Below are 15,177 nucleotides of genomic sequence, written 5' to 3' on the forward strand. Positions count from 1 at the left end.
ATGCCCACAGCAGAAAGGGTCTTCCCATCCTTTTCACACCTGGCTAATGTGTCTCTAGCTTTTGAGCCAAACAATGAAGTAGCATCCACAGGAGCGTTGACAAAGGAAGACTTGAAGGGGTCCACAAAATCACACAAGCACAACCAGGCACGGCACCTAATGGCGATGCCTGTACTCACTGCTCTAGAAAGACAAATTAGAAATAGACTCCAGGGTAGCAAGCTGGAAGGCAACCTTATCCCCAACCTCATCAGACACTTCTCCTGCCAAGGCATCTGAAAGCTCAGTTATCAGATCCCTTTGGAGTTGAGTGAAGTGTGCCAGAAAATTCAAAAATTTAATAGCGAAACATGTTGAAGCAGAGACCTGCTTCCCAAATCTATCCATTGTCTGGGACTCTCAGTTAGGAGGATGGGTAGTTGAACTCTCTTTGGAGAGTTCCTTTTTTGTGGCCGATGCCACCACCATGACATCCACTGATAGACCCTTAGACCAATGGGGCTGATCCCTAGGGGCTGAAAGAATTTTGTCTGGTCTTTGGGGAATAGGCTCCATGGTGTCAGGAGCTTTCCAAACATGTTGCATGATAAGTTTGATTAGTTCATCAGCAGGTGGTCACTCAAGACATAGATGGCTGGGCATAAAATGCTTGCAAGAAAACAGATTCCTCGGAGAATGGGTTTGAGGGCTTCCAATCACCCCTCTGTTTTAGAATTTCCAGAATGTCTCCAAAGGAGACATCTTCAGGGGTTGAGTGTGGGGATCCTTCTCCTTCATTGTAATCTGTATCCTCAGAGATTGATTTTTCTGGAGAACCCAAGTACTTCCTCTTGCAAGATCTCTTACAGGGTGGCTCCTCAGGGGCAAGATCTGAGGACTCTGAAGAGAGGGGACCCTGCACTAAGGTATCTTGCTGCTCTCATGCCCGCTGTCCTGAAGTAGCAAATTGTGGCAGTTGTGAACCAGAGGGAACAAAAATATGGCACTCTGACAGGGATGGTACCAACTGGGAGCTTGCTGAGGCTAGGGCTCTTTCTATAATCTGGAAGGCAGGCCTGCCCAAAGAGGGATGGGAGCCCAGAACAGAGAACGACAACCTCGGAACCTGTTCTGACAAGCTGCCCCAGAGTAGGAGCTGAAAGAGGACTTGAAACTACCAAGATACCGAGAGCCATGGACGGCACTGTAGAAAAAAAATCAGAGCCGGTCCAGGGATCCCAAAACCGGCAGAAAAATCTCGGTCTCATGGGTGCTATGGTTCCATTGAAGCTGAAGACCACAGAGTAGGTTCTGGTACCGAGGTGAGATCCACCGTCAGTACAGAGGTAGGTGGCACCGGAAGTGTCAAAGCAATAGGCTCAAAGACTTGAGGAGATGTTGAAGGAGGAATATATGTAGGAGTACTGACAGAGTAAAAGCCTTGGCTCTGAGAGGGAGCATGAACTCCTCTGGCTGCCAAAAGCTGATCCACTAATCTAACTACATTCATCTCCGATAGGCTCCTGGAGGAATGGACGGACATTCCCAAAGGGGATTCAGGTCTGTCCACAAACGGGCTCAGCTGCTGACCCAAGAAGGGGTCTACTGAAGGAGAATATCTAGTCCTGGGGGTACTTATAATCTTGACCCTTGGCACCATAGACTGTTGGATAGCAGGTGAAGATGGTATCAAAATAGTGGAAGTGGCAACTGTTGGTGCCGGAGAGGTCGTTGACATCGAAGCCATGGTCGGTACAGAAGATGTCTGGATACTTTCAATAGTAGACAGCACTGTAGTAGATTTTGTTGGTTTCAGTGCTCGAACAGAAGACAATGATATCTTTGGCACTTTTGCTTTTGGTTCCTAAGAAGGTGTCGGAACCGGAGATTTTTTAGTCTTGGAGTCATATACCTTGGGGGAAGGACGGTATCGAATGGCTCGTTTTTTGAGTCAGTTTTTGGAGAATTTGAATTCTCTGCTTCAGAAACAGCTTCACCAAAAGGACATTTCAACAAGCCCTTAAATATCAGTTTATTACGTCTCACTGCTAGACTTCAAGCACTAAATCCCTTATAGAGCTCAAATGGATGTTGAACTTCCAGATGAGGGACACCTAAAACAATAGACACAAGAAAGGTGCCAATCTGAATTGGGCATCTTTCTGCCACAGTTTTTACATTGCTTGAATCTGGAGGTTCCTTTCTGCTTTTCTGCCATGTTATCTAGTCAAGTACAAGGCACACCCACACTTGCACACATTCACTTGAAAAGAAAAGGGGAAGACAATAACAAACTTTATTTTTTTAAATATACCAACTATGGTACATAAAGACTATCCAAATGGGTAAGAAGAAGAAGAAGGAAAGGGTAGGGAAAGGGATACCAATGATGATATCAAAGAATTACTAATGGTAAGTGGGAAGGAGAGGCCTAATACCAACGATGGTAAAAGGCAGAGATACCTTGAGGTAAAAGTTTGAGATAGAATCACTTGCACAAACACAAGGAAACTAGAGAACAGTAAATATAAAAAAAAAAGAGTAACAGGTAGAAATAATAGAGAAATATCAGAAAATTTGAGCACAAAGCTGAGAGCAACAGCTGACGGATCCTAAGTTGTATGTGGCAAACGAGATCTGAGGTATTGGGAAGAGAGGCAGTATGGGTAGAGCCTTAGCTTAGGAGTTTTGGCTAGCGTGAGATTTGTATAACGGCTTAGTCGGGTCCGAGGATTCAAAACTGAACCCATCAGTCAAGAATGAATGAAGATTGAGAATATCAGATTAAAGGTGTTAAAAAAAGATTAATAACTCTTGTGGGAAAGGGGACAATTTTGTTTTTATGCAGATAGCTGAAATCACCCAAAAGAAAGTTATTTAGTTTGACTGTTAACTTTTCTAACTGGTTAAGGTATTCTTCAAGGAATATACTCAACTGTAAAGCATGTCCTCCATGTGTCTGAGAGAGTTTTGGCCAGGTACTCTGGTTCCTTTTCACATCTCCAAGACATGATTTATTTGTAGGTGTGGTTGCCTTGAGAGAACAAGAGTGACTGAGTGTATGTGCATTCTGTATATGGGACTGCCATTCCATTCATTCTGTGCTTGCATGCTTTGCACCCACTTAGCGCCAGGATGGGTTCTGATGCCCCTGCCACCCTTCAATGACTTAAGTAATAAGCAATCAATTAAATAAATAAATGTGCACTGCTTATTACCTGGGCAAACTCTAGGCTATATATGTTCTAAACAGATACATTAAACATGTACATTACTGAAAACAACATAAACATATTAGCAGCACAAAATAATGGCAGTGCAACATAGTGGAGCAGCAATTACTGTTGACGCTGTACAGCACTTGGTTCCTTAGTTCTCATCTGGGATGTCTTCTGTCTGGAGTCTACATATATCTTCTCTATGTCCATATGGGTTCTTGCTTAGTGGTTTGCTTTTCTTCCACATTCCAAAGACATGCTTTAAATGAAATGATGATGCTTCAAACATTGTCTTTAGGTGTGTGAGTGCTAAAAAGACTAGTCCTCTGTTTAGGACTGGTTTCACACTGCTCTGCGTCTAATGAATGCTGTGATAGATTCTGGTTCTCCTGTGAACCTGACATGAATTAAGCAGGTCTATTATAGAATGAATGAAAAGAATATGATAAAATATTACATGTTTGTTGGTGTCAGAATAGACAAACAATAAAACAAGTGACATGTAGACTCCTCTACAGTAACAACAGCTAGAGTTAAACATCTCTCAAGAAGGGACTTGGGGTTCTATTTTTAAATAGGGAGGATAATTCAAAATTATGTTTTATTTGCACTTTGTTCAATACAATAAAGTTAATTAAAAATAAACATCTCTTCAGAAAACAATTAATAATTCAAAAATTCTACTCATCTTTTAGTCTTTATAATTCAACCAATAACACTCAATAACAGTGGAGCATAATACTCATACCTTTACAATTACAGATTATGAATGACCAGTGGTAGAGAATCTGAAGTACTGAACCCATTCCAGGCCAGTCAGTGATCTGGACCTGAGAAAATACCAAAGTCATCTATGTCAAGCTGAGAAAAATAACCAACCATTTGTATGCAACACTTCTGTCCAAGACAGAGGAATGTATAGGCATGTGCTGGAGGAATACTGCTTAGCTGCTGTATAACACATCCCTCACTTTTTATGGACAGATGTTGCAGTGCATGCTATCTCCAAGTCACAGCACAGGTATCGATTAGGGAGAACATCTTTAGAAGAACAAATAAAGATAGGTAATATGGACAAGAAAAGCCTCTGTATCTTCTATAACAAGTGAAACTATTCTATAACCACTGACTAGACCTGAATTCTAAAGGAGATAAGAAATGCTCATCCTTCCCCGATACTGCCATGGTAGGAGAGAGGAGAAAACAGGAGATCTGGGTAATTCAGGTGTACAAGTAGGTGTGGGTGTTAATAAATGGACAAAACAGATAATTACCTGAAGACTGTACCTACATCTCAGCCAAATAAAACAGCTCCATGGGAGACAAAAGTAAAGAGTTACAAAGAACGTGTAACATTCTGATAGCTGAAAGTGACTGGTGTTTCAAAACAACTTGACTTAAATGCAACTTTTTTCCATACTGAGACCAGCTTTACTGCTTTCAGCTACAGTGCAGCTTCGGTTTCAGTCCAAAACATTATGAAGTCCATATCTTCCAATCACATAACTGTTTTAATTTTTCCATTTCCATGGAATGCACAGGTCTCCATCCTGCAGCACCGAATAGAAATGTGAAACACAAAGGTGCATCCCCTGTAGGTATGGGAATGGCTTATCTAGTAATCGTTCACAGCAGTGTATCATTTGTGTACTGGAAACACTAGGTTCCTTGTAAAGCTTCTTTAAAGACAGCGTACTGGTACAAGCAGCAGTAAGTTCATTTTCTCTTGCTTTCAACCTAAGATGGAAGGCAAACAATTTTTTTACATGTTTTTTCATATTATGCTTTATTTTCATACAACAAAATGCAGAACAAAACATACATAAAAAAATGTTCATTCAGACTGTCATATTCTTTGATTCCAGTTTTAACTGACTGCATCTATGAAATTTCTTAGACAATATGTTTCAGTACTCTACTATTAGATGACTCAACTCGCAAACCCAAAGTTACCAGTGAATGCAGCTATATATGAGACAGATCACATAAAAATCTAAAATCAAACTTGGAGCATGTGCCTGTGTTGTTGGTAACCCAAGCTCTATTATCAGGCCAAGTGTCTCAGTGACAATGTGGTGGGCACTGGACAACCACAAGAATGTTCTCTTCCCTTGGAGGGATAGATGGGATCGCTGCAGTACCCAACTATTCCCTGCAAGACACCAAAGGACCGTCAAAAGAAAGGAAGTTGATAGAAAGGGGAACTCTTGTACCACCTGCTTGTCAAACATTCTGTGGTAAAGCATACGAGAAAGCAGACATCCTGGGCTAATACAAAGACTCATCAACTGCCTTGAGATAAGCACAAATACACTAAAAACATTCCTTATGGTGAGAGATTTATGGCCCCACCACCTGTGAGAAGAGGTTCTGTGGGAAATAATTCACATAACAATGGATTGTTACAGAGGTACTCCACATAATCTTTATAATTTGGACTGCAGTTCCTTTAAGAGGGTGATCCTTCTAGGATTTTACTAAGTGGTAAATCTGGCTCTATTGACTATCTTGGCAGAGCTGTTATTTAATGCTTAGCAGAAAGGGTTAGTTTTGCCATAGCTCTCAAGGACAAAACCCTGGAAAGACTAATACAGGTTTTGTACAAGACTTACATAACCAGTCCTGGTCTAGAACCTAGCAGCAAGTTCTTAAAGTCATTTTCTATTGTCAATACTAGCAACAGTGGCAAACAGAGATGAGAGTTGCACAAAGAAGCAAGTCAACCATACAAGGTTGCAGCAAAGTAAGAAGAATTTGCATTAAGTTAGAGTCAGTAAAATATATTAAGTCATTTTTAGAACCATTACTTTATCAGACAATGCTTTTATAATGTAGAAAATGCCTAACCTGCCTATCTCACAGACACATCACAATGAGGCACTAGGACAATTTTTTTTGTACTGAAACTTACTTATCTGTTAACCAATTAAACTCACTAGGCAAATTCATTTCTTTTCAGGGGAAACTTAGTAGCACTGTATAGAAAAGTGACTGTTCAGTTACAAAGCAAGCATATGTAGGCTGAGAATATCAAATCCTCAATCCTAGTATAAAGTTTGTTCACGGCTCTAGCATTAATCCTATGTGCTCAACTGCCAAGCAAGCAACAGAAAAATGGAGGATGGGAGCTGATATTAAGGTCATGAATGTAATCAGTCATCTAATCTTATAACAAGGACCCCCTATAACTGCTCTGCAAAATCTTATCCATTCATGTTTCCACAATAAGCCTTTAAAATCTGGCTAAAATATCAACCAAAGAATCAAAAGGTAAGGAAAAACCCCAGACAAATATCTCTTCAGTGACTTTTGTGGAAAAGCCTGTGAAGTTTAGCAAGTGTGAGCACCCTCAATCAGGTCAATATTTCAAAGATCAGTACAGGTTTAGAGAGGCATCAGCTGCAGTTACTTACATCTCTGTCGAGATGAGTACTGACTGGTTCCTTCAGACTTATCCATAATTTTATAAGAAATGCCAGTACAGCCATTAATCCAATTAGAAATGTTTTGACAATGGGGGGTATCCATTTTACTCTAAGCAAAACAAACAAGTGACAACACTTTCTGAACTCCTTAATTCTGGAAAAGTAAGCAAAAAGAAGTCTCTTAGAATCCATCAAGAGTAGGATGAACTCAAATATCTTTAGGATATGTATAATTAGGAGTAAACTGATGCTTATGACTTGGAAGCAATGCCTGACCTGATATCAGACATAAAAGCAAGGTTAGTAAAAAGTTAGCAAATCTTTGTGGAGACTATGTAAAGCTCTTGAGCATAATCATACCTGCAAGTCCTATACCCTTCTGGAGATGCAACTGCCAGAACAAACACTGTTTGACAAGTTAGAAATTTCCCAGGGACAGAATAAGCAGCATACCGTCTAACTGTACCAAATTCCTCAGCAAATATCAGATTTGAGGACAAAATATTGGGGTGCAACGAATTCCCGAGTGGCCCCTTTAATTTCCTGGGTTTTGTTATATTTGAAGTTTTTTTTTAAACGAATGGGCATGCGATGACGTGCAGATAAGCTTGTCAGAATGCCTAAGCCATTACTTAATTTAACTTTTGCTTTAGACCGGTCAACATGTTATACAGGCAGTGCCTTCTTTCCTGACTCCTCCAGGTAAAGTAAAAATTCTGTTACCAGGTCTTTTTGTACAAGAGAAATTATTACCGTGTCTTTTTGTTGTGTGCAAGAGAAACTCAGCAGCAGTCATTGGCAGTTACATTCTGCGAGGAGAAATCCGTCTCTGTTAAGTTTGTGCGAGAGAAAGTTACGTTAACAGTCATCAGCAGTTAGAAATCTGAGAAATGGTGACCTTAGCAGTCATCACCAGCAGTTAAGAAATCTGTCTGTTAAGTAAGGTAAAAATTCTGTAGGTCTTTTTTTACTTTATGTGCGAGAGAAACGGTTATCAGGTCTTTTTGTTGTCATTGGTAGTTAGCAGTTACATTCTGCAAGGAGAAATCTGTCGCTCATCTCTGTTAAGTTAAGCTACATTCTGGTGTGGGTGAGAATGGAAGCAGCACTATTCAGTCTGGTGTGGGTGTATGCGAGAAGCACTCTTTACTCGTGAGGAACAACAGTTATATCTGTGTTTACTCTTAAATTAAGCTGCAGGCTGTCATTTACTCAGAACAGCAGTTAAGTTGTGAGGATGTCTCTGTCAAGTTAAGCTGCATTCTGGTGTGGGTGAGAAACGGAAGCAGCACTATTCATTCTGGTGTAGGTGACAGAAACGGCACTGTTTACTCATGAGAAACACTCTTAAGCAAGGCACAGCAGAGGTGTGTGTCTGTGTGTGTGTGTAAAATGCCCCAGTTACATATAATTTTTAGTTATGTGCTTACCATAACTTTAGATGTATGGGATCCATCTCGCCTACATTCTGTACTGATGGGTTCGGAGCCGATCCTCGGCTCCGACTCGGCACGCTATACTATAGAACGAAGTCTCTTATTGGCTGAGCTATCCCACATCCCAGGATGCACCACCACTGCTTCCCCAGATCTTGTTTGTCCGCACACATGCACACACACATAGACTGTTGATATAATATTGCCAGGTGTTTCAAGATGAAACAGCTAAACTCGAACCATCCGGTCTCTTCTGATCTCCAAGGCAGGGGGAAAGAGGGTGGGTTATTAGGAATGTAGGCGAGATGGATCCCATACATCTAAAGTTATGGTAAGTACATAACTAAAAGATGTTATGTGATCCTATCTCGCCTACATTCTGTACTGATGGGACAGCGTCCCTAGCACCTGATTCCTGGGTGGCTCACTGGAAAACACTCCGGAGAACTGTGGAACCGAAGGAAGCTCGTCCCCGAGATGTCACATCCAATTTGTAATGAGAAATGAAGGTGTGAGGAGAAGACCACGTAGCCGCAGCACAAATGTCACTAATGGCAAGCTTAGAATGAAAAGCTGCCGAAGTAGCCATAGCCCTGGTAGAATGAGCTTTCACTGTAGTTGCAAGCTCTTTATTAGAAATGAAGTAAGTATGACTGATACAGTCTCTGATCCACTTGGCAATAGTGACTTTCGTGACGGCTTTGCCCAATTTATTGTCCGAAAAGGACACAAACAACTGATCTGTTTTCCTGTTTGGTGCGTCCTATCCAAACAGAAGCACAATTGTCTGTGAACATCCAAGGTGTGAAAGATGTATTCCGCTCTATTCGAGTACTTTGGGAAGAAAACTGGAAGTTCCAAGGACTGTTGCAGACAAAAACTAGAACAAACCTTAGGAACAAAGTATGGATTCGGTCTGAGGGATACTTTATCCTTGTGAAAAACCAGGTATGGTGGTTCGACACATAGGGCTTGAAGTTCCGAAACTCTTCTGGCTGATGTAATTGCAACTAAGAAAGCAGTCTTCCAAGAAAGAAATTTCAAGTCACAAGTTGCTGCCGGTTCAAAGGGGGAAGAGGTCAAAGCACCTAACACAACATTAAGGTCCCACGGTGGAGCGGGATGAGATATCGGGGGCCAAAGCAGCCCAGCACCTTTCATGAAGGCTTTACACAACTTGTTGCTCATCAAAGGTGGTTCTATGCTCTCATGAAAATTGGAAATAGCTGCCAATTGCACCTTGATGGTAGAGACCGAAGAACCTTGATTGAACAGAGAAGCTAAAAACTTTAGAACCTCCGACACCGGGACAATTATGGGATCTAATCCCCGGAGTTGGGCCCAAATAGCAAATCTCTTCCATTTGCTGTTATACATTTTCTTAGTAGAAGTCTTATGGGCCGAGGACAAGATATGTATGACTTCCGGGTCCAAAGCATGGTTTCTGACTATGGACGGAAGAGGAGGAGCCAAGCTGTTAACCTCAACGAGTGGAGGGACTGATGAAGCTGTCCCGACTGATGGGTCAAGAGATCCGGAACTTGGTCCAGGAACCATGGACCGTCCAGTGAATATTTCCGAAGAAAGGGAAACCAGACTTGACGAGGCCAGTATGGGGCAACTAAAATCATTTTGCTCTCCAAGCGAATCGCCTTCTGGATCACCTTGGGAAGAAGGGGAACCGGTGGAAAGGCGTATAGCAGGCCGGTGGGCCAAGCTTGGACTAGGGCATCCTTGGGAATCTCCCCCGGAACTGGGGTGAGAGAGAAGAACTGTTGGCATTTCGCATTGAGGGGGGTTGCGAAAAGGTCACAACAAGGAGTTCCCCATCTTCTGAAAATCTGAGTTGCCACTCTGTCATTCAGAGACCACTCGTGAGGGGAGAGAATAGTTCTGCTCAGTCTGTCGGCTATCACATTGGATCTCCCAGGAATGTGTGTTGCTACCAGAAAGCATTTGGTTGCAATCGCCCAATCCCATACTTTCATGGCCTCTATGCAAAGGGGGTAGGATCTGGTCCCTCCCTGCTTGTTCAGGTACCAGACTACTGACATGTTGTCGGACTGAATGGCAATCATGCCCGGAGGGAGGTAATCGTGTAGCGCTTGCAGAGACCTCATTTCCAGTATGTTGATGTGGAGGAGACTCTCATCGGAATGCCACTTGCCTTGGACTGACCTGCCCAGGTAATGTCCCCCCCACCCCGTCTGGGAGGCGTCCGTAGTCAATGTGGCCACTGGAGGTGGTGGAACGAAGGGTCGCCCCTGATCCAGGTTGGAGGAAAGAAGCCACCAACGAAGGTCCTGTTTGCACGTCTCTGTGATCAGAATGAGGTGACTGAGAGGGAGATCCTGATAAGACCACTGGACTGACAGGAGCCACTGGAGAATCCTCATATGTAATCTTGCCAAGGGGACTAGGAGAACGGTGGCCGACATGGAACCTAACAGTTGTAGGACCATCCTGGCTGGGGCTCAGCATTTGAGAAGCAAGGCTCGAACTTGAGACTGTAGTGTTTCTATCCTCTCTGTAGGAAGATAGACCCGCATTTGCTTTGAATCTATCTCTACTCCGATAAACCGTATGCGCTGAGATGGCAGCAACACAGACTTTGCCCAATTGAAGGTGATTCCTAGGGAGTTGCCTAGAGATATAGTGGCTGCTAGGTTTTGTAAGAGTAGACGCCTGGAGGTGGCAGTTAGGAGCCAGTCGTCTAGGTATGGAAACACCTAGAATCCTAGACTCCTCAGGTGAGCAGTCACCACCGCCAAACATTTGGTGAACACCCTGGGGGCTGTGGTGAGACCAAAGGGCAGTGCACGGAACTGAAAATGACTGTCTCCCAGGCTGAAGTGCAAGTGTCTCCTGGACGCCTGATCTATCAGGATGTGGTAATAGGCGTCCTTGAGATCTATGGAGCACATCCAAACACCTTTCTCCAGCAGCGGGAGAATGGATTGCAAGGTGACCATCCGGAACTTGGACTTCTTGACTGATCGATTTAGCTTGCTGAGATCCAAAATGGGCCTCAGGTCCCCGGTCTTTTTTGGCACCAAAAAGAATCTTGAGTAAGTCCCTAATCCGGTCTGGCCTACGGGGACTGGTTGGATGACTCCTTTTTGAAGCAGCCTTGAGATTTCGATGGCTGCAAGATCCCGTTGACTGGGTGGTGGGTCCGGGATTTTCCTGGATGGTGGGGGGGGGTTGAGAAAAGGGGATGATGTAACCTCCGGCGATGATTCGGAGCACCCATCGGTCCTGAGTGATATTCTCCCAGGCCTTTAGGTGCTTCGAAAAATGACCCCCGACTGGCTCCGGAGCTGCGCAGTCGGGCAATCCTTCAGGGATGCTGGAAGGTTGAGGAGCCACGAAAGGACTCGCGGTCTCCAGTGTTGCGGGGGCCTCTGCCGCCTCTGGGACGGCGTCTTCCTGAAAAATTTCCCCCTCCTCTGCCTCTAGAAGGGGAATCGTCTTGCTGTGAGGAGTAAGTCTTTTGAGATTTAAGGAACCACATTTTCCCTCCTCTTCTAGCCTTGGGATAAGGCCGGAAGGGAGTGGAAAACCATGCCCCTACGGCAGTCAAAGTCTTACCCTCTTGTTCACAGCGAGTCAAGGTGTCCTTTACCTTGGGTCCAAACAAAGAGGACCCATCAAAGGGAGCGTCGGCAAAGGAAGACTTGAAGGCTTCCGCAAAATGACACAGGCAAAGCCAGGCTTGTCTCCGTAGAGCAACACCTGTTCCCGCCGCTCTACTCGCCCCCTCGGCTGCATACGAAATGAGCCTCATGGACGAGTTCGATATCGATGATAGGGTAGCCAACTGAGAAATAACCGTCTGGGCCAACTGCTCAAGTAGGTTACCAGAGAGGGTATCTGAAAGTTCCTTGACCAGATCCTACTGAAGTCTGGTGAAGTGCGTCAGATAATTCAGAGACCTTAAAGTAAAGGCTGCTGAAGTAAGGGTGCGCTTCCCGTACCGATCCATGCTCCTGGACTCTTTATTAGGAGGATGGACGGACGTCGAAGCCTCTGCCACATCTTGCTGGGTAGCAGATGCCACCACCAGGGCATCTACAGCCACACCTTTGGAGAGGAAATCCTTTTCGGGGGGGGGGGGGGGCTGAAAGAAATTTATTAGGGCGAGCTGGCACCGGTTCCACAGAATCCGGGTGCTCCCATGCCCTTCGAGAGATCAAATCCAGAAGCTCATCGAAGGGCGGAGATGCCCAGGAAGCAGAGGGCTGAGCCCCGAAGGCCTTGAGGAATACCGACTCCTCAGCGGAAGGGGGTTTGGACTGCCAGTCGCCTCGTTGCTTCAGGATTTCCAAGATGTCCGCAAAGGAGACATCATCCGAGGACGACTTGGGGGACCCCTCCGCATCATCGAGGTCGGTGTCCGAGGTGAGAGACTCATCAGGGGAGTCGACATGCTTCCACTTGCACTGTCTCTTCCTTGGAGGTTCCTCCGAAGACGCTTCGGAGGGACCTTCAGGAAGGGGGGAAACCCTAATGGGGGTGACCTCAGGCCCCAGGGCTCCACTGTCTTGAGACAGGGGGACTACAAAGGAACCAGTCTCCGTGCCAAGGGAAGGTGCCAGTGAGACGGTGGAGGTGGCCAAGGAAGATTTGGCCAAAGCACTCCTCATGGCCCTAAAGGCCAGACCCCCAGAGTCCTGGGAAGGTCCGATCCCCGAGGCCACAACAGTAGACGGCACTCCCGCAGCCGACGCACTGAGAGGGAGGCTCGGAACCAACATCGGTCCTGAAGCGTCACCCCCGGGGCCGACCGAGGAGGTCCGTGTACCGAACTCCGACCCGAAGGTCGGGGTTGGAGTAAGGGTCGGAGCCGACCCGAAAACCTCCATCGGCTCCACCAGCACTGACTCCAACGGTGCTGAGGCTGTTGGAGGAGGAACCAAGACAACAGGGTGGGCAATCGGCTCTGGAGCCGACTGGGCTGGAGCCGAAACCAACTTTTGGAAGACTGGAGACTGAAACAGCCTTTGAAGTACCCTGTCAATGTCCGAATCTGACATCCTCGAAGACAGAGAAGAGATCGAACGGGTTCGAGTCGACTTCTCCACCGGTTCCAAAGGACTGGGGGACTGGCTCCGAATCGTCTCGATAAATATCGGTGCCGAGGGAGACTCCACAACCATTGCAATTTCCCTCGGAGCCGAAGTGGACTTCGGCACCGAAGGGGAAGAGTCTGAGCGGGCAACTGTCATCGGCTCCGAAGACAGTTGAGCCGATGAAGGTGACCCGACTCTCGAAGCTCTAGCCGTCGGCTCCGAAGCCAGAGGAGTCGAGGCTGGAGGCATCGAGGCAGACCGTTCCGCCCTCGGCTCCGAAGTCCGTGGAGCCAATGGAGAAGCCTGCCGAGATTTCTTTGTGGCCGGTTCCGACGGGCTGGTCGGAGCCGACGATTTCTTTTTCTTCAAAGGTGAAGAGGAAGATAAAGCCTCCTCAAAGGAAGGTGTAATAAGCCCTTTTAGAATCAATTTGTTTTTCCTCTCTTGGAAGACTCGGGAGGAAAAGGCGTGACAAACGCTGCATGACTCCTGAAGATGTTTAGGGCCTAAACAATACACACACAAAGAGTGATCGTCCGTTATGGACATTTTGTAGCTGCATTTAGAGCACTTCTTGAACCCAGATGGTCTGTGCTCTTTCGACATATTGACTCACAAACACTATAACCAAAAAGGAAACTTTCTCCAAAAACTTGTTAAAGAAAAAAAGCAAATAAGGACAAGACCCCGCTAACAGAAACGGGATTACTTGACCAACTATAACACTACAACAAGACTCACACTAAATATATCACTCACGCACGAGGGCAAGGCCCCTCTAACTTAAACGGGTTCCTTTCCCTCAAATAAAAGACAAATTTACCACAAATTTTTACCAAAAATCAGTCACGCAACAACGATAGCTGTTAAAACAGCTTTTGGGTACGTTAATCAAAATTTTCTGACAGAAATTTGTTGAAGAAATAGACACTTAGCTCAGCCAAGTCCGAGACCACGTCTTTGCTGTAAAGCGGCAAACGAGATCTGGGGAAGCAGTGGTGGTGCATCCAGGGATGTGGGATAGCTCAGCCAATAAGAGACTTCGTTCTATAGTATAGTGTGCCGAGTCGGAGCCGAGGATCGGCTCCGAACCCATCAGTACAGAATGTAGGCGAGGTAGGATCACATAACATCTGGTGGTTAGAGTTACTCAGGCTCAAACCCTGTGCCTTAGGTACAAGGTGCAAGTGCGTAAATTCTCTACCCATCCCACCACCACTTTCAATTCAAGGAGTTTGGCTGATACTTTTTACTATCTTTCAGGAAATGTATGGTAAAACAAAACATTTTATTCTAGCAATGTTTGTAAGATTATACAAGCAATGCTTAAAATATGTCCCTGGTTTTGGCCTTTGTCTCCCCCCAATATATTTTGGCTTTTTCCAGATTTATTGTGCCGCATAGTTCTTCAGGGGGAGAGAAGTTTAGTGCTGTTTATGTCAAGTCTGTTCATGTTGTTAGTAACACAACAGGTAGAATACTTGCTTTTCATGCAGCAGGCTGTGGGTTCTACTCCCACAGTATATACAGTGGATATAAAAAGTTTACATACACCCCCTGTTGAAATGCTAGGTTTTTGTGTTATAAAAAAATGAGACCACAATAAATAATTTCAAAACTTCTCCCACCTTTAATGTGACCTATAACCTGTACAATTCAATTGAAAAACAAACAAATCTGTTAGGGGAAAAAATATAAAAAATAAAAAACATACAATATGCTGGTTGCATAAGTGTGCACACCCTTAAACCAATACTTGTTGTGTGTGCACACCCTTAAACTAATACTTTGCTGAAGCACCTTTTGATTTAATTACAGCATTCAGTCTTCTTGGTTACACACCTGCCATCAATTAAAGAGACTCTGATTAACCCCAAATAAAGTTCAGCTGTCCTAGTAGGATTTTCCTGACATTTACTCAGTTGCCTGCTACAGCAAAAGCCATGGTTTGCAAACAGCTTACAAAGCATCAGAGAGATCTCATTGTTGAAAGTATCAGTCAGGAGAAGGGTATAAAAAATTTTTCGCAGCATTGGATGTACCAAGG

General features: G+C 44.6%; 1 protein-coding gene across 2 annotated transcripts in view; it reads right to left on the reverse strand.

Annotated features, from left to right (window-relative positions):
* Window positions 1-3,784: 3,784 nt before the first annotated feature.
* TCAIM (T cell activation inhibitor, mitochondrial) overlaps window positions 3,785-15,177 on the reverse strand; it is a 421,022-nt gene continuing 409,629 nt past the window's right edge. For both annotated transcript variants that reach the window (XM_044066645.1, XM_044066646.1), the window contains exon 11: window positions 3,785-4,934. In XM_044066645.1, coding sequence (XP_043922580.1) covers window positions 4,709-4,934 — 226 coding nt within the window. In that variant the 3' untranslated portion in view covers window positions 3,785-4,708. The remainder of the gene's footprint in view (window positions 4,935-15,177) is intronic.

The sequence above is a fragment of the Protopterus annectens genome, chromosome 3.part1 (assembly GCF_019279795.1).
Source record: "Protopterus annectens isolate FY-2018-M chromosome 3.part1, PAN1.0, whole genome shotgun sequence".
Classification (NCBI taxonomy): domain Eukaryota; kingdom Metazoa; phylum Chordata; order Ceratodontiformes; family Protopteridae; genus Protopterus; species Protopterus annectens.